This window comes from Corvus brachyrhynchos, unplaced genomic scaffold (assembly GCF_000691975.1).
Source record: "Corvus brachyrhynchos isolate BGI_N302 unplaced genomic scaffold, ASM69197v1 scaffold194, whole genome shotgun sequence".
Classification (NCBI taxonomy): Eukaryota; Metazoa; Chordata; class Aves; order Passeriformes; family Corvidae; genus Corvus; species Corvus brachyrhynchos.
In genome coordinates this window covers 297,858-318,607 of record NW_008237890.1, presented here as the reverse complement: position 1 = coordinate 318,607, position 20,750 = coordinate 297,858, and the positions used below count along the sequence as shown (strand labels likewise).

At 38.0% G+C, this 20,750-nt stretch overlaps 1 protein-coding gene across 1 annotated transcript in view; it reads left to right on the top strand.

Moving 5' to 3' along the window:
- The window catches only part of GLIS3 (GLIS family zinc finger 3), a 122,382-nt gene that overhangs the window by 84,296 nt on the left and 17,336 nt on the right, over window positions 1-20,750 (top strand). The window contains 1 exon segment of the mRNA XM_008632543.2: window positions 13,376-13,517. Within this exon segment, the coding sequence (XP_008630765.1) occupies window positions 13,376-13,517 (142 nt within the window).

Genomic DNA, 20,750 nt, shown 5'->3' with positions numbered 1-20,750 from the left:
CTGGTTCAGCCTCCCTGTTCTGGGTCATCCCAGGGCACACGGCACAGGACTGTGTCAGACAGTTCTTGAACATCCCCAGTGAGGGAGACTCCACAGCCTCTCTGGTCAATCTGTTCCAGTGCCTGGTCACCCACACAGTAAAGAAGTTCTTGCTCATATTCAGGTGGAATTTCCTGTGTGTCAGTTTCTGCCCATTGCCTCTTGTCCTGTTGCCTGGCACCACTGAGTAGAGCCTGGTCCATTCTCTGACACCCTCCCTTCAGACACTTACAGGTATTGATGGGGTCCCCTGTGTCATCTCTTCTCAAGGCGAACAGGCCCAACTCTCAGCATTCTTTGTAAGAGAGACCCAGTTTGAAACTTGTATAGAAGGTCAATACCACCATTATGCTCTTCATGAAGATCCATTTGTTGTGTAACCTAGCACTCAGCCTTGTACAAGTATGAGATCATTGTCTTTTCCATGTAAGTATACCATGAAAAGTAATTTGCTATTTCTGTAGCAGTCATGCTGAAGAAATCTGTATTTGTGAATCTAAAGAAAATATTTAATTCACTTTCAAATACTGCAGTGCAGTTCCCACTGTGAACGGAATGGAATGGACTCTCCACTGGCTTTGTGTAGATGTTGTCATGAATATCTGCAATGTGCATTGCCTTTCTTAAAGGTTTTCTCTTTTAAAAAAGTGCATTTTCAAATAGATGAGAGACAATTTAAAAAGGACAAAAGATTGCTCTAATTTTGTGCAGCTGTTTGGCAAAGACAAGATCAGTTCAGTAACATTGACCTTATCATTGGAACAATGCAGTGGCTATGCTTTTAGATAGTTTTAATTTTATCCATACCAGTGAATAGCTGTTGTCATATATAATAGTTCTTTAAGCCAATGTGTCCTGCCAAAAAAACCCAAACCCCACGAAGATTTGAAAGATTGTTTCTAGTTAATTAAAAGAAAGTGAAATAGATGAAGATAGCTCCATCTTTGTGAAAAAAAGGAAGAGAAAATTTGAACAGTTGACGTAAACAAGATCAGCTAAAGGGAATGCAAAAGTCCAAGTCTGGACTTTGAATTGGAGGATGATTTATACCAAATAATTTCCTCTTTCATCTCACCAGCCTTTGATTCCTTGGCAGTTCTAACAGTGACCAGATCACATCTTTGTTCTTTTCATTTAAATTATTTATACGTCAGATATATTATTTAGACAAGCTTTGAGATATTGAATGCTTTCCTGACAATTGCCTCTAAAAGCTGTCTGTTCTGTAAACCTGCACCGTCTTAGACCATTCAAATGGGTCTTGAGGAACCCATACAAGGATTCAGCTGATCAGATAGGCTAACACCTCAGCAGATGCATCAGTGACACTCCTAGGTTACTATTTAGTCTTAGCTTAACACAGGAATTATGTTTATTCTTCTGGTTTTTTTCTGAGACAAAAGTTTTTGTACTGTCTCTGCCAGAAATCAAATATCATAGAGGCATAGCTTTAGAAAAGGCAGCCCAAAGGATATTTCTAAAAATTATCTAGACATTATGGAGATTTTTTTAAATTGTAGTTTATATGGTGCATGTACCAAATCACTAAGGAATAGATGGAGTGATGAGACCAAAAGAGATAAGGGGTATGTGCATGGCTTCTAGATTGATTTATTTCTGTCCAGTAATCTTCCTTTTTCACACAGATTGGTCAGCTGTAAAATGATGGCTGAACAGTCACTTTTGGGAAGTTAGCAAAATGTTATCCCAATGACAATGGATGCTTCTATCATTTCTTCCTGTGATATCTGACTGGAAGGAGGTTTTTTCAGCTTTTATTTTGCTGTGCAGGAATAAAGGACAGAAGGCAGCAGAATTTCTCTGATCTTGCTCCTATTAATGCATGATCCCTTCCCCATTGCATTTATTGCTCTTCCAAAACTGATCAGCTAACAATGGTAGGTTTTCATAATGCTTTTCCTCATCATGATGAGAAAAATGGTGATAGACTGCACTGCTGAGATGAAGCAAGCAGTATAACACCTCAGCCATATCCACTCTTCAGACTGTAGTAGAGGCTAGTAGTAGAGCAGACAGTCCACACTAGGTGTGGAGCACATTGAAAACGATGGGATAAGGCTATAAATTGTCTGGCCAAAGCAATTACTGGCATTGCCTTGCAGAGTGGCCTCTGCTGAACTTGATGAGGATTCCCGTCTGAACTGAGGGGGCTTTACAGAAGCAACCTTGCTTATAAAGGTCCTGAAGGTATTCCTCTTCTCCCACTGTGCAACCCCCATTTTAGCAAAAAGGAGATACAAAATCCTCACCTTTAGAGGCAGATCTTAATAACTGAATTCTTCTGAAGCCTAGTGTTTTTAAATTCATTTTCTAACAGTTCACCTTTTCTCTCTTAGAGCCCTGTAATCTATAAGGTATATAGAATATATAATGATTTGGCTTGGAAGGAGCCTTAAAGAAGACCTAATTTCAATGCCCGTGCCAGGGGTAGGGACCCCTCCCTCTAGACCAGGTTGCTCAAAGCCCCATCCAGCCTTGAACACTTCCAGGGATGGGGCATCCACAACTTCTCTGGGCAGCCTGTTCTAGTGTTTCACCACCCTCACAGTAAAGAATTTCTTCCTGACATTTAATTTAAACCTACTCTCTTTCAGTTTTAAGCCAGTCACCCTTGTCCTGTCAATACAGTTCCTGAAAAAGGGTCCCTCTCCAGCTTCCCTGCAGGCCTCCTTCAGATACTGGAAGGTTGCTGTGAGGTCTCCATGCAACCTTCTCTTCTGCAGGCTGAACAGTCCCAGCTTCCTCAGTCTGTTCTTGTAGGGGAGGTGCTCCAGTCCTCTGATGAACTTTGTGGCCTCCTCTGGACTCAATCCACACATCCTTCCTGTGCTGGGACCCCAGAGCTGGATGTAGCCCTTCAGGTGGGGTCTCAGCAGAGCAGAGCAGAGGGGCAGAATCCCCTCCCTGGCCCTGCTGCCCACGCTGCTTTGGATGCAGCCCAAGACACGTTTGGCTTTCTGGGCTGTGAGTGCACGTTACCAGCTCATGTGGAGTTTTTTGTCAATCATCGCCCCCACAGGGATGATTTCAAACACTTCTCAGCCCAACCTGAAGTTATGATATATAAACCTTTCCACCTTACAATGAAAACAAGAAATACGAAAAAACCCTATTGCTTAAAGTCATAATATTCACCTATTGAAAAAAATTTCTCTGGAACTAAGGCATACAGGTGTTTCCAAAAGGTGAACATGGAAATTTCTATAAAGTTTTGAGAGATTGTCTGGATGTCTATTTTGCGGGTTATGTCAGCAAATATATTATTCCCTCAGCAAAATAATACAGACCTCTTGCCTCTTATGCAGCTTTACACTTCTTGATCGTTCATTTTTTAATTGCTTTACAGTACAGTAGAAACAGGCTTTTTATTGTGACTACATATTGATTTTATCACACAACTGATGAAGCTACCAGTTTGTTTAAAGATTCTAGAAAAACCAAAGTTTTATACCTGCCTTTAGATTTTGTGAATAACATGAGAAGAAAATAGTGTCTGGGGATTTTTTTAGCTGGTATCTTTTATGTGTTAATGTCATGATGGGTTTCCAGTTTTTTCTTTCGTTTCCTTTCTTTTTCAGTATTTGAACTAAGCTTTCTTTGCAACTCAAGAAACACAGTGCTTGTTGTGTTTCTTACATGAAAGAAATTAATTTTTTTTTCCTGCTCAGAAGGTTCAACTGATGAGAAAGGAGGGAGCCAAGGAGGGTTAGAGCATTACACCATTGGTGTTTCAGAAGGTCATTCAGGCACTAAGCTAATTACCAGTGACAGTCTCCATTATGTGACTATATTAATCTGGTGCAACTGCTCTGTTTGAGAATACCTTCCACATGGGGAGCGAACATACTACCATATGAGATAAGCTGCTTCTGCATCTTTCAGTTTTTGCTTGACCTTATCCAGACTCTTGGTTCAGATTTCACTGTTTAAATTGCAAAAGGGAGAGAATGGGTTGAAAGAGAAGCCAATCTATTTTCTTGCTTTGAGAGTAGTTGAAAATAAGGATATTTTCCCTCATTTGTTCTCTATGGAATCCACTTTAAAAATGTCACCGATGCAAAAAGAAGTGCATTCAGGGGCGAGAGGTCAGTGAGCAGTGCCCATGGCAACTAAGAAACTATTCTGCAGAAGAAAATGCAGTAAAGAGTAAGTGTTTTAATCCTCAACTTTAATCCCTGTACTTCCTGTCTTCAGAATGAAATATAAATCAGACACCATGGTGTTCAGCAATTTTTCGTGAAAGGGAAGTTTGCAAAAACGGATTAGGAATGGGCAGCAGTGTTTAAGGAATTTAATCATACAATTTGTTGGAAAACTTTTGAGACTAGGAATGACGAGTTCTTTTGAGTGTTGCCAGTGAGAAACAGGAAAGCAGACTCTGAAAGCAGTGTAGCTTTGGTGTGGCTGACTGCCCTGTCCCTGCGCCAGCTGCTGCAGCAGCAGTGATGTGTGCTGTGGTGGGATGCACATGCCTCTCATGGAAGCTCCATTGTGGGGGTTATGCTTTGCCAGCACTACATTTAGTACTTTGCTCACCAGGGAGAAGGAAAAGTTGAAATCCCCCAGTGATTTTCATAGTATTCTGACTGCTGTGGCAGTTTTTATAACCAGAAGATTGTTGATTAATTTTACTTACTCGTTAACATTGTTATTCCATATGATGATTCCTTCCTGCACTTGGTTTCTGTCCTGAGCTTGTACTCTGGCAGTGTGATGTGCTGAAAAATGTGCAAGAAAGAAAGAACAAGTGCTGTCACCCTCGTTATATTTACACCCATGGCAAAAAAATAAGTCCAGATTGTCTCAAAATTCTGTAAACAGCTGTCAGTGCATGCTCATAGCATATCATGTTTTTTGGGTCCAGTTTTGATATCAAAAAATACCCTTTTCTCTATTTCTTTGTCTTCACTTCTGTGCCACAGCATATGCACGAACATGGTCTTGATAGAGAAGGAGTCTTTCTTTCGATGGCCTGGTTGAGAGAATCTGTGGGTGGACTTGGCAGTGGTAGGTGTATACTTGGACTTGGTGACCATACTGGCGTTTTTCAACCTAAATTATTCTATGTTTTTATAATTCTGTGATTCTCATTAGCCTGTCACTCTTCAGCCTGGGCTTTAAATGCACTGTCCAGTTCATTATGCCCCTTAAGCATCACCAGGGTCTGAGGAAGCAAGTTATAAACTGTGCACAGGATGCCAAAGAGGTTGCAATTCAGCACCCTGACACCAGCACAAATACCCTTCGAGTCTTTAGTACTGTCCTCAATGAATGTTCCTGTTCCAGACTGAGACATCCTCTGCAATTTCACATTGTTGGATATGGGTGTGGGCAGCTGCACTGGCAAGTACTGATTTTGGAGTCCTCAGTAGTGCTCCTGAAGCAGTGATATACTGGCCTCACTGGCAGTGCCCATTTGAGGAGGACCTTCATCTGCCTATTTCTTTCCTCCCTGTGATGCAGAACTCTGCCCTTTCTCTGGCACAGCTGCTTATGAGACTGCTCTGTAAGCTGAATTATGGCTTTAAGAACAACAGAAACCCCAACCTGACACAGTAATGCTCAACAGTAAATCAGAGGCAGTAGAAACTTGGAAAGTCAGCAGTGCCAACCTAGCCAGCACTTCACATTATCATCTCACCTGATAAGGACAGTAGAGCAGAACAGCATTTTACTCTGATAAGGAGAGTAGAACAGAACAGCACAGCCTTGGAGAAATAGATGAAGGATGCAGTTCAGGCAAACAGAAGCCATGCAAAACACAAGCAGGATGCCAGCTCAGCTCTGCTGACAAAGCAGAAGTTATGCAAAACAACAATATTGCACTTACTCAAAAGCAGGGATCAAGCCACATAAAAAGGACATGGGACATTGAAAACCACCAAAGAACCTATAAGGAGTTCTAATCAGGGGTGCAGCTATGTCAACTAAATTAATATATAAACAGCTAGTAAGGGGGGATAGCTAATGAATATGTGGTCAGTGTGTATGATAAACACTGTTCACCCAATGCTCAGGACACACAATTGGAGGAAGGATCCCCTGAGTGACCAGCACGCTGCACTAAAGAATGCCTGCTCTCTAATACTCAAAACTGTGTTAGAAAGTTCCTATCTGGCTGATGTCAGTATCATGCCATGTAGCACACTAAACGGACAACTCACAGACAGTGAATGAAAATGTACAGGGATTTCCAGAGGAATCTTTACAAAAGTAAAAATCATATGCATGAAGGCTAATCCTTTTGATCTCATGATAGTTGAATGGTAGAGTTTTTTCAGTTCTAGTCCTAGGCTCTAATCAAGATATTATTTTGAACAGAGTATTTCCATGTATGACCTGGTACATGCATGCACTTAGGTTCTGGTGGAGATAAATACAAAATCAAATATTTAAAGTGCAGGCCAATGTTATATAAAGGATGCTGCAGTTTAAAAAAAAAAGAAAAGAAAATATGAGAACCTTTCTTTCTGTATACTAACAATTGCTGACATTATCTACAGATTTTCATGGCAATTTTTGGTGATTTGTGATGGGGAGAAAAATATGTTTGTGTTAAATGAAGCACCTGGTGGATAAGTATATGTTTATTTTACACAATTTTCCTCTCATGAAGTGAAAATTTGCCAAACAGATGTATTTTTGGAAAGGGAAAGCAAATAATTCTGCACTTACTTGGGAAAACTGATGTTTAGCAGTATCATATAATAGCTATATCCCCAAATCCCTCTGGCATGAAACAGTAGGTTTTTTCCTGCTTTTTGAATATGAACAGGTCAGCTATTAGACTGATGTTCACACAACAATCAGCTACAAGCCTCTTGGAACTGCCTGAAAAAGAGGATGAAATAGAAAGGGTCATAGGTATAATTTATATAACATTTCAGATTTGATACAATCTGATATGGGACCTGTCAGAGAAGTAATATGTGTGTGTGTGTGCAAACATCTGTATGGGTGCTTTTTAGTTGTGTGAAGCAAAATAATAATCAATTTTCAGCAGAACTGTGGCTTTTTTGTTTATTTTAGAAAAAGGCCACTGCACTCTCTCAAACTGTACTTCCCTTCTTTAAACTAAGATTCTCAGTTGGATTTTGGTATTCAAAGTTTCCTTTCAGATCTGGCCCAGCTGCAATTTTTCCCCTTAAAGTGGTGTTCTTGGTGGTCTGTATCATTTTAGTGATGATATAATCCAAAATATTCCTCAAATTAGAATAATACCAATCAAAAGAAAACTCTCTTTTCTATATATAATAAGAGTAGAATTAATTTTAGTGTTGTCAGTCTTAATTCAACCATGTTTTCCTCTTGTAGTATTGCTTTAAAATCAGAATTTCTTCTCAACTTGAAATTTGCCAAAGTTATCTAATCGTGTAGGTTCCAAGTCCTTTTGATTTTTAATGCAAGATGCTTTTTAGTATGTTTTCCTGATTTATGCTAGAACATTAAGATGGAAACCATTTTTGTATTGAACTTAAATGTTCAATATAGCAAAACTTTGAGAGTAACAAAAGTAACTATTTCCTGCATAAAACCTAACATTACTACTGTGCAGATAGGCTAGTTTAACTTGATTTTTATTGTTTTTCTGGCAAAGGGTTTAATTGAAATAGAATGTAAAAGCAGGGAAAAGTAGCACACTCACACACACACATGCACGCACACATATGTGGAAGCTGTGGTAGACAATTAGCAGAACATTTCTTTCTAGAAGTCCTGCACAGATGACTCACTGAAAACAAAAGGTAGAGGGATCCCTTCTGTCTGCATTGCTTCTTTGCCCCAAGAAGTCTGAAGCCTTTGGAAGCAAGAATTAGGACAATTTTTATTGATTCTGTGTCATTTTCTGTTGAGAGAAAGGTTTCGTACTGTGCAAGAAAGCACTGGACCTTGAAGCTGATCTTTGTGAGTTAAAGGGTGAACTGTATCTAGCAAGCAAAACTGTAATATGAGTAAATACTGTCTTACAGCATCACTTCACAGTGAACTTGTAATTTTCTAGTGGGGACATCTATGTACTCTCAATGTCATGATACTCACAGGACATAATTTTACTCTAACTGTACGAGTAAATATTAAATTCTGGCTACTCCTTCAGAAAAGCTAGTACAATATGTGGCTCTGTGTAGACAGGGTGTGCTTCACTCTCCCAATGCCAGCTTAAATTACAGACAATAAAAATGAGTAAAAACTACTGACTTTGTATTTGACAAGTATTTCTTAGTAAGCTTAATTCAAAGACCATGTGAATAGCAGAAATTCCTCCTTGTCTTTATATGCAAAACAAAACCACATCTATAGAGCTATCACAGTTAGTGTAAAACAATTCCTGTCAATGAAACATAGCAGTATTTAGGGGTTTTTTGCTGGTTTTAGACATGGCAGACACATATCTAACTTGCATAAAATAAATAGACTATCACTAATGTCTCACATATGTAAATACTCTACTAGGTGCACAGCATGCATATATAATCCATTAAGCACATGTTTATGTAAGCAAGATTTAAAATACTATGATTTGATGAGATAACTGGCATGTTTGAATGACTGAAGGAGTTCTGGACTTTGGTGAAGAATTAATCAAGTTAATCTGAATATGTATAGGCAGGTTTTGAAGTTACTGAACTATTTTGTGTGGCTTAGGATTTCTCAAACTATACTGCTTCTTTTCTTATGAAGTGTATTCATAAACACAACTATTGTAAGTTTTCCTTGATGGTGTCTGACTTCTGTTATACAGCAGCAATGCTGAAGAAACTAGCCAGGTGGTACAAAAACATGCAGATCTCAGATAAAACACACACGGGTGAGAGAAACATGAAAAAAAGGACCTTTTCTTGTAAGGAGACATTTTCTCCGGAATTATGTCACTCATCAAATCAACAGCATGCCTCTGCTTTTGAACTCAAGTATAATGAAATTGAAAACTGAGGAATAAGAATCTTACTCCCTTCTAATTACTTCTGCTTGTTTCATTTAATCTTGGGTAATTATTTATTCATATGCAAAATGTACAGGAGTAGAATTTCCATCCATTGTTCTGAAAGGCGATAAACATTAGCTGATTGTCACAGAAGTAAAACAGTTGTAAATCATGACTGACAGATTGTTTTGTATATTAGAAAAAACTGCCACATTCCACCAGTGGAAATGGTTCTGTTTTTCCAAATACGAAACTTCACAAGTATTACCATAAAATTGAGTTAATAAATTCAAAAACTATTATTTGGAACAAATATCAAATACAGAAAAGTTTTAAGTGAGCAGAGCAATTGATTGTTAATTTGAACTTTGGTCAGCCATAAATTTAGTTTATATTACAGCACACAGAAAATGGCTGTGCTCAGCATGGTAGAATTGTCAGTTATTGATTTCACCATTCCGTGAGGTAACTTCATAACCATACATTTCTTAAAAACAGATTGCCAAGTTTTCAGTCCCAGCATGATTGTACTGGTGCTCAGCTGAGTGATCATGAGAGAAGCAAGATGATCATGGGGAAGTGACACATTTCAGTCACAGTGCTGGGAGATCTGTGCTGGGATAGGATTAATGTAGATGTCAAAGAGTGTCAACTTTCTTTTGCAGTTGAATGATAAGGCTACAGTCCAGGCTGGAAAAGAAAAGTGGTATTGTTAGAACGGAGCAAGAAATAGACAGCAGCAGTTATATCTGGTCAATTATTATTTCTCTTTTATGGCTTTTTTAACTGAAGATAAAATCCTAGGGTTGCAGAGAACGGTTCATGGTTTTTGCTTGGTTTTAAGATCAACTGTCTTTTCATTGTCTGTTCTGTGTTTCCTGACATACTAAAGAAAAGTCATAGCTCTGATTTCCCTGCATTTGTCAAAATGCAAGTTGGTTTCAGTGAAAACTTTTAATTACAAGTTTTTGTGAAATATGTAAAAATACTTGACTGAGATAGAGTGGGGTTTTACTCTCAATGCCTTTACAGGAAAAAGAAATGCCTTGATCAACAGTATTTGAACCAGAATCTGTGTTTTGCCCTCTATTTTGTTCCAAAAATGCCACAGTTTGTGCCTCCTTATGGAGAAAAGATCTGGGAAAACACTGGAGGGAAGATGAGCTTTAAATGGCAGAGGAAGGAGGACCAATAACCAAAGAAATCGTTGCTACTGCCTCTGTCAAGAGAAAACAGTAATGGTTGGAAATGGAGTTTTCCAGTAGTGTGTAGTTTGGGAAGCAGCTGTCATTTAATGGCTGGCTCTGCTACAGGAAATTTACCCATTTCTGGTCCTGCTGTTCAAGGAGTAGGGTAGGGAAGGCTCCTCTAGCCCTTGCTCTCCTCTTGCCAGTGGTACCACAGTAATTACTCTTAAAAGAGCAAATCACATGCATACCCTGCAGCAGGGAATGATAAAATTTTTCCCAGCATCTGTTATCTGGGGAGAGTTAATATGGTAGGCCTGTGCTAGTATTATCAGTGGCAATTTGAATTAGCAGGGTGCATCTGCTGTTGCACAAGTCAGTGGAATACCCACCTCTTGCTCAGGATATTTCATCATATGTACATTAAATACATATCTTGTCATTCTAAAATTACACATTATATACATATAATAATGCATATTGTAATACATACATTTGCATGTATGTATGCATATGTAAGTTTACAACATATCTGTTTCTAGCCCTTGTGGTTGTAAATCCTAATCAACAACTGCCAATGCATGAAATAAGAACTACCCTCAGAAATCACATCACAGCTGTCTCACAGTGTTTCTTGCTCTGTTTTTGGTTTTTTGTTGATGATCCTAGGTCTTCTTCATTTTTATAAGCATTGAAAAGCCAGAAAATTTATGCCAGCACAGATTGTCAGGATAGGTTTGTTCTAAATAGCAAAGGATTTATGAATGCAAGATTCCTGAACAGTGCAAAATAGAAAAATCTGTAAAATAGATGGTTGCCTATTTTATTTTACAAGATTTATTTAATTCTTGTAACTAATGCATAAATATTTAGCTCTCCTTTTCTAGTTTTTCTCACCATTTTATCCATGAGTGCCATCTGATACAGAAAATTGGTCCATTTCTTAAAAAAAACCACACAGTCAACTTTACACAGGCAACTTCTGTGATTGTGTATTCTGTGTGATAGAATCCTGATTCTTCTATAGAAGTCAGATTTTTCATATTATATTCATTTTAGATTCCATAGAAATTTAAATTCACATAATGCTTAATAATAACGTAACTGTAAGAATTTGAATGAGGATATATTTGACATTTAATTTCACAAGCACTTAGTTTCATGAAAAAGCCATGTTACTAGTGATAGCAGCAAACCTAGCACAATTACTGGGTAATAGCAGACAATGACATGTGCCAAACTGGAAGAAACATTTGTACTTATAACAGATTGCAAATATGGAAAACAAAACCATCTGTCAGGGTATTTCTCCCCTTCTCCCTTTTCCCTATCCATTCTATCTCTCCCTACAATTCTAGAATAACAAACATGCCCCGGAGAAGTAGTGTACCTTGGGGCTTAGTAATGACTGTCCAAGTTTTTAAGAGAAGGAATCACCTGCAGCATGCACAGTGTGTGCATAGGTGTCACAAGCTATGTAGTATCTCCAGCTACAGGGTCAGGTGCTTATGATGTGTAAGACCAACTCTCCACTCAGTTGCCATGGTTTTACACCAGTGCATATTATCAAAAGTAATTTGAATGTTTATCAGTATTTTCTGGCACAAGGATCATCTTGTGGCTAAGGGTCTTTTTATGGTTGCATCTCAAATAATTTCCTCTTACTCTTCTTTCTTCATTTGTCCCATCGCTGGGGAGTTCTAGGCCAGGGTGGATGGGGCTCTGAGCAGCCTGATCTAGTAGAAGGTGTCTCTGCCTGTGGCAGGGGTGTTGGAACTTGGTTCCTTCAAATTCAAACCATTCTGTGACTCATTTCTGAGTATAGGATGTGCAGAAATTAGTTTTGTTGTTCCTCTTCCTCCCCTTAAGAGTTTTTTAGAGGTTATGTTCTAGTTAACTGTTACCTGCTCACCCCCCATGGCACCAAACAAGAGAGGAGAAGGCTCAGCTGCCTCTGTGAGATTTGCTTCTTGGGAAAGTGCAGCACACCCAAGTGCACTAGGTCAGGGTTCTTTCCATCATGCTGCATGAACCTGGATGATAGGACAGGGTATTTATGGGCATCTCAGCCACTGCAGTGGCCCATGTGCTTGTAAACACAGACCTTCCTTTTTCAGGCTTTTAAATGAATACACCAAAATGGCTTTAAGGAACAGGCAAATTTTTGTTATATATAACATTAACATCAGGCAGCAAATCAGGATAGGCATCAGTCCCAGCAGCCTGCAGCAGCATCCATAACCTGTCCAAAACCTCAGGGTGCAGTTTGGCATTACAACTATGTCATCCTTGTTAGGGTACTGCAGCAGACTTTATCCCTTTTCCTTATTTTTGGTGTTGGGATTTTTTTTTAATTGTATTTTTTTACTGTATTTTATTGCAGCCTCACATTGAGACTCTCCATCCAGTTTCATCCAAAGGAAAATTCTTGTTATGAATTTGTTTATTAATTGTTTGTAGAGAGAATTTTCTGGTGATGAGCCAGATTAACAGACTTGCTGTTGATGGATCAGGTACCAGGCAGGTGGCCATGCATGCAGCTAGGATTACTGGCAGTTACAGAGCACTCACAGTTCTGCTGTAATGTGAAGCAGATGTAGTCCTAGTCTGTTTAAGAATGGGGTCTCAAGACAACTTTGGTCCGTAGGAAGTGGTCCCATTTCCGTTGTGACTTGCCTGTATATTACCACTCCTGGCTGCTTGCTCCCAGTCCCTCCTTTTCAGTGTTACGGGCACCTTTGCTCTTCTGGTCCTGCAGTGGGGCAGCTCAGGACACTAAACCAGCATGAAAATACCATTTTAGTACCCCTCTTCTGACATAAGCAATGTCAGACATCTGATAAATCTCCAAGCCCATTAACTAGGACACTCTTCTCTTTTGCAGTGTGTGACAAGAGAGCAAACTGAAGTCCGTCTGTCCAGGATCCTACCTGTACAAGTAGTCCTTTTCCTCAGTACAGTCTTGTTAAGCATCTGGAAGTGTTTTATTCCCCTGATTCAAAAAATGCCTGCTGGAATGAAAGGATGGTATTAATCAGGATTTAAAAGAGAAGATTTCTGATTGTGCTCCATTTTTTCTCTAACCTCAACGTTTCTTCATTATAATTTTTCACTGTCTTAAGGATTTTCCCTTACTTTCCCTTTCTTTTGTCTATGTCCATCTTTTGTTATAATTTCCCTTTTTTTCTCTCTTGTTTTTCAGTTGCGATCAAGCTCGGAGCTTGGCCAGGACATCCTGAATGACTGCCTTGCAATCCAGCCCCTCCAGCCAGCCCTGTCACCACATGATGCTGTAGATAATACCATGGGACATTCCCCAGGGCCTGCTTGTGATATTTACCCAGGTATAGAATAAGACAGATAAAAAACTGCTGTATTATTGCTTGCTTAATATTAGGAATAGTTTTGCAGAGTAGAATGTACTCTTAAATCCGTATCTACCTCGTAAGAAGGCTAGAATATGAAAAGTAATATAAAAAAAGATTTTAAACATGTTTTTATAAGTTTTTTGGACAAATCATACATATCCATGAAAAGACCTAATGCAACATAGAGGGATGTTTTTGCTCTATAGGCATTTGATTCTGCTACCAATTCACTTCTACCATTCCTTGTAGACATCTTGAACACATTAAGCTTCATTTAAAATCACACTGTTTTTCCTCTGCCTTATTTGTGGATCACATATCAGGTTTTCAATTGATCTACATTAAGGAACTGAAATGCTTCATTATGAGCTCACATATTTTGACTATAAATATACAATAAACACATTTATACTATAAATGTAATAATCCTATTGTATTGTTTCAGTTAAATATCTGAGATTTTCCTACTAAAATACCTTTGTCATACCTGCCTACAATTGTACAATTGTTGTTCACATTTCAAATAAATTTGAAACAATTGGTAAGTTATGAATGATAATAAATCTCAAAGCTCAAGAGGGAGATGGGTAGGATACTCACAATGGGCAGGATGTTAACATTTTTAATGCAGTATTTTAATAGTTGTGAGGACATCTGTTTTTAACTTTCAGGCAGAACACATTACATCTTTTATCACTTCAACTTTTAAGTGAGAACCAGATGTAGGAAGTGAATGAATTGGCTTCATTGATGTTATCTGCAGTAATGAAAATTACATTATATGAAGTAGCCACTTCAATAAGTGGTTTTATTTTACTGAGAGGCTTGCAGAGCTATCAATTCTATTTCATATGTTTGTCAAGGCTGAGTTGTACAATAGTTGGTGATGATGTAGGTTTATATGACAAAAATCAGGACATTTAAAGCCGTGACTGATTGTATTCTAGTTTATTAAGTAGTTGCTATTACTTGTATGCTGTTAACTTTTAAATGCCTTAGTCTGAGTACAGAGTGAGTGTGACATTTGCTATGTGAAAGAAAAGGGAAATTTCATATCTTAGAGATATGATTTTGGCCAGAGAACCTCTAGGAACATGTCGCTGGTTATAGTTGCTTATTTTACGTTGTTCATTGAGAGGGAGTTGGATAGGGAGGAATGTTGGGATTTTAAAAAAATTATTTAATGGTTTTACCAAGTGTAACATGCAAAACTGAGAGATAATAAAGACTCAGCTTTTCACTTTTTTTCAAGTTCCTAGACAGAATGGAAGCTGGGATGGGACAGTGTGCCAGATGACCTGTGACCAGATTTTCAGAAACTGAGGATATTCTCACAGGAGATTTCCACAGCAATTTTTTAAGCACTCCTCTCTAGCTTCCAGGCTGTGATTAAGTGTCCAGGTCTGTCTGCTGGGTCAGTCAAACACAGGCTGACAGTGGCTTGAACAACCTGAGGACAAGCTGGGAGAAGCTGTTGCTTCCAGCCAGCCCTTAGCTGGCAATTGTCTGCAGTCACGATGTCTCACAGACAGCTTCTGAGACTGAGACATTACTTTCTGTAGTCTCATTCATGCCTTGTCTTTCAGTACCTGATGTTTGCAGCACTGCTAACTATGAACATTCTTTGGTATAATAATTTATTTCGGTAGTTTCTTTCCTGGCATTGCTTCCTGTTGTATGACATTTTTTTATGGTAAATTGATTTTTATGGTAATTAATCAACGTACTCTTATCAGCATTAATTTCTGTGTAAGGAATAATCTGTTTTCTCTTACATGTGTTCCCAGCTGTCTATAACTTGGCAAATTTCTTGTAGTTTTATTCACTTGTGTTGTTTCATACCAGTTAACTGAGGGTACTATGTCAGGTATAGATCAATCCGTGTCACTCCATTTTGACAACCACCAAACCCATCTGAAATTAATTGTTTCATTAACTACTCACAGGGCTGCTACAGAATAATATACTATGTGAATACATTCCCTCCAACAGGCAGGGAATTATTTTACTGAAAGGGCAACATGAAAATTATTCATGTCCCACAGACAGAAAAGTAAAATACACAAAAGCATAAGTGTCCTGCCTCAGAGAAGCTGCCCTACAAAATTCTCTGGAAACAATTTTTTTTTTTGTAAATATAATTAACAGCTTGGAGACTTCTGAAAAATTAAATAAATTATTTTTACTGGGTACTGTTTGAGACAGCATATTAGCTGAAATGTCTCTGTGCTACTTTTAAAGTAGAAGGCAGAGTAGATCTTCATTCTTCCAGTGATGTCAAATCAAACTTTTCCTACTTGAAAGTGACTTGGCTTATGTTGATGCACATTTCAAGCAAAGATAGGTTTTATTTCCTGTAGAAGAAATCTACAGAATAAATATTTGAAAGCAAAGTATTAGAAATAAGTAAGAAATGTCAAAAGTATATGTTTAGATGCAAAATTCCATTTTCACTTACATAGTGGAACACCTGTAGTGACCACTGTACAGTTTCTCAGTACTGTTAAAATACAGAATCTATAAACACAGACACATTTAAACGAAATACAACAATCTTTTTTATTATTTATCTATTACTTGAAGTTAAGTCTCCAAAAATGTTTTTTCTTATCTTGTAGTCTTTATGACTTCATAGAAGAAATCCAAACTGAGTATAATCTTACTAATACAGTGAAGGAGCATGACAGATCGTTTGCTTAAAAATGACACAAAATTACACTTACGGGTCTAAAGCAAGTGGACAGACTGAGGGCTAAGCATTGTGATAGCATCTAGGTTTTAATTTTGAACAATACCTAGGCTTTTGGGTTTATTCAGTTCACACAATGAAGATGTGAGTGATGCATTCATAATAAGAACATGGGGATTATGTTTTTTCTACTGTGAAATAGTATGAACTTACTTTGTACAGAGCAATCTAGAGTCACTAAAACTGGAAGAATCATAAATAATGCAGCAGGAAAAAAACCCATCTTTTTACTGTGCTGATTGGATAAAACTTGACCATTTCATATTTAACCATAAGCCAGAATGTGTAATTCATTTATAAGCAGTTACTGAATATCACACTCAGCTCTGCTCCAAAGCAAGAAGCTCTTTCTAAAGCTTGTCAACTGCATGATTTTCTTTGTAAGTTGAAATTTTAAAATTGTATCAGGAAAGTTACAGAACTTCTTTGAATTCTAAGTATTTTTAAAATAATGTCTTATGCTGTATTGTGAAACTTCAATCTAACTACTTCTATGTGTATGACTGGCTGTGCTTTGCTTAAGTAACACCTTTCTTTGGTTTTTTCCCCCACTGAAATAGTACCAAGCTGGGTGCTCTGTGCACACAATAAGAAAAAAATCCAATCCCCCAGGAGTTTGTATCTAAGGTAATGTTAAGAAAGTAGGTAGGTACAACAGGCAGATAGAGGATAAGGACACATTCAGGAATAATGAAAGAATTTTATTAAAGCAATTGTCCTAGTGAGTAAAACTCCCTAAGAGATGTCTGAGAAAAAAGCAGTCTGTATTTTTCAAAAAAAGTGGTCTGTTTTTTTTTTTTTTTTTTAAAAAGTAGTTTGTTAAGGGTGACAGCCTTGGAAAATAGTTACAGCTCATTCCTGTAAGAAAAATAGAAGAATGAGAAGGAAAAACTGACACATGAATGGCCCTTGCTGTGAAAAACAGAATTGTATTTGCTGCATAGGGAATGGATGCAAAAGGAGCAGTAATGTAGGACTACCAATAACAAAGAGGATGTCTGTTGTCACCTTTCGGGCTGAATTTAAGTATTGCATACATATCTAGAACTCCTGCTAAATGTGCTGTAGTCCCGGGTAGGACCATACATGCATTACAGGGGGCAAAATGTGTTAATAACCCTATCTTAGTTTAAGGAGGATAGTTTACTTCCCCTCAGACTTTCCCTTTTATTTACCCGTTTTACGAGTTTATAATTTCTATTTTGAGACAACTTAATGGTTTTCCAAAAATTGATGTAATTTTTGGGTTCACTCTTTTAGGAACATTTACCTATGGATTGCTACAACATTGTAGGCAATACGGCCACTTGCACCATTTATAGTTCCATTCATCGTGATGAGACTGAACTTCAGAAACTGCAATCCACTAAAAAGAAAGTAGAAGGCAGGGATGTGATCTAAAGATGCCATTTCAGGAATGGCTTAAAATACTAGTCTAGACCCTGCTTTATTGCTTCAGTACTTTAATGTTTTCCAGTATCTCTGATCTGCTTGCAAAATACCTGAAAAGAGATAGAGAGACCGTCAGCGCAGATGGTCCATGTGACAGACCAGCTTTGGAGACAGATTTGTTTTCTTTAAAATGCAATTTTGCCTTCTACTGTACTTCTTAATGCATGATGGCTTCTTGAGTTTCATGCACTCTGGAGACTTCAGATTTACAGATGAGCTGAGGATAAAGGTAAAACACACAATAGGGTTTTCACTTGCTGGGCTTATCACGTACAACTCAACATACCATATATCCACATATACCTGGCTACAAAATCCTGTAGGGAAGTGTGAGCTTCCTAGGGGAAGTGAAAGAGGAGAAAATATACAAGTGATGCTCCCAACTGCAAAAAGCATTTCATTATTTTCCTTCTGTGCAATAGTATATCAGTTGTTGTCAAGCACCTCATAAATATTCCTTGCAGAAATAGAAGGCTATATTTAATAATTAAAAAACCACAACCTTGCAACTGTATGTATGTTGTAACTAACTGACCTACAAAATTAAACCTTCACTCTCTTACTCCACATGGTAAGAACTCTCAGCCCTACTCCAAACTCATACTGTCAATAATCAGACAAGTATTTTGGTGGCAGAAATTGTTTTTAAGAGGGCTGATTTGATGGCAATAAGTCCAAGTTGCTCTCCAATTAGAGCATTGTTGATAATTTGCAAAGGAGAGGGTGTGATTCTTATGCATTTAAATAGGTTCCATGAAATTACAGGTTTCTGACTTGTTTGAAAAATAACTTTTTTTAGGCCTTAGATTCTGTAACATTTTAAATGCTACTTTTTGGCTTTTTTTTTTTTTTTAAAGAAACCTTATTCAGAATCATCATCTTCTCTTGCAACCACCTAATTTATTCCTATGCATTGTGAGGATACATGTGAATTTAACTTCTCATAGAGAATTGTTTTCAGAAATATTCTCATGGAAAATTCTTACGTGCTGATCAATGGATATAAGATGAAACTCCAGAAAAGAAAACATGACTCCTTCTCCTCTTTGGCTGAAATTTTGTGCTTGTCCCCCAGTCTGAGGTTCGCAGTCAGGACTAATTAGCTGTATCCATCTTGTAAATAATGTCATAGCTTGTACTTTTTAAGGGATGCAGAGGAACACCATTCACAATTCCTTGGTTTTTATTAGATTGAAGTTTTTTTGGTTTTTTTGGGTTTTTTTCAGAATATCTGAATCTGTTTAAAACTTCTTTAAAGGTGTTAGTTTATTTTGTATTGATAGAGAGAAAAACCTTCTTTGTAGAAACCTTTTTGTTAAGTAATCATAGAATGATAGAATCATAGAATGGTTTGTATTGGAAGAATTCTTAAGGATCATCTGGTTCCAACTCCCCTGCCATGAGCAGGGACACCTTCCACTGGACCAGGTTGCTAAGGGCCCCATCCAGACTAGCCTTGAAAACTTCCAGGGATGGGGCATCCACAACTTCTCTGGGCAACCTGTTCCAGTGCCTCACCACCCTCACAGTAAAGAATTTCTTCCTAACATCTAATCTAAACCTCTTTTTTTTTTTTTTCCTTTAAAACCCACTTAAAACTAATGCTTAATTCTACATCTTTGTGTGTGGACATACATGGAGTGCTATACTGCATGCTGGTTGTCATGAACATTTGTTCAGTTTCATGCCCCTTGAATCAGGTATTTAAGGGGATCAGGACTGAAAAGACATTACCTTGTGAAGATATTTACCACCAACACTTTGATCAAGTAAATCACATGTAACAGCCAACCCACTAGGAAAGCTTGCCAAACACAGAGCTCCCAAGAATAAGTGGTCAAGTTTTCTAGCAGTTTCTAAAATAGTGTCCAAAGTTTTCTATTAGTCTTTGCCAGTGAAGTAACCTGTCACTGACAATATTTTTTGACTGCCATACATCTGTACACTGCTAATGCCTGACAATGTTGCCCTTCAGGTGTTATTTACAACATTCAGGTAGTAGGTTGGACCAGTGCCGTGTCTATGCTGGAAAGTTTTAGTAGTTGCATTTTTGCCAGGCAGAAGCTGCTAGTATTGTGATTTCATGTCACTGGGTGCCCATGGAGGTGCCTTTATTAACACAGTGCCTTGAAAGAAGCTTCACTGACAAAAGTTGTGTTGCACTGCCAGTAGATGTTCCCTGGTCTCCCACATTGTCATTTGTAGTGCTGCATTTGGAGACTTCATTACAAAGCATAACGGGAGCCCAGATGCACTCTTCTGGCATGCTGTGAGCATTTAACACACCCTGAGTAAAGGAATACATTTTTGCAGCTAATACACAGGCGCTTTTATCCTTAAATATCCTAGCTGGTCCTCTAGTCCCTGTCATAGTTAGCTCTTACTTTACACTGTGTATGGTCTCTTCATCAGAAACAGAAAAATAAAGTACTGTTGGGAAACCTAGCCAGAATGTTGTCAGTGGCTGCCTGTGCTTGGCTACAGATAGCCTTTTCCCAGAGACAGAATCCCCAGGTCTTAGCCAGTGCTGTGGGAACCTGTGCTACCACAGCCTGAACCAGCTAGAAAATGTGCAAGCATGATTTAGAAAATACTAGGAATACTAATCATGGTTGTGGCAGACAACAGCTATGTCAGGAAGAATAACTCGTGCTACCTTGTGCTGAAGACCCATCATAATCCAGCCTTTTTACTCCTGATCCTGAAGAGGTTAATTTTAAATGCAAAGATCACAGTACTGGTAAACTAAGCCACTGTATGTTTTTACATAGTTTTATTAGTTTTTGTCATGGTAAAATGGAAGTTACCCTATTTTGCCAAGGAATAATTTAAATAGTCTCTTTTTATTTAGACAATCGGGGTTTTCCTTTGCAGTGATTTATTAAATAGTCTCTCTGCTTTTTCTGTCAGAATGTGTAGTTGATTTTTTTCCAGTATTTTGTTCTGTGCTGCATGTAAGATAAAATAAGAATTTCAAAAGTTCATTCCTTTGGTTTTTTCTTCTGCAC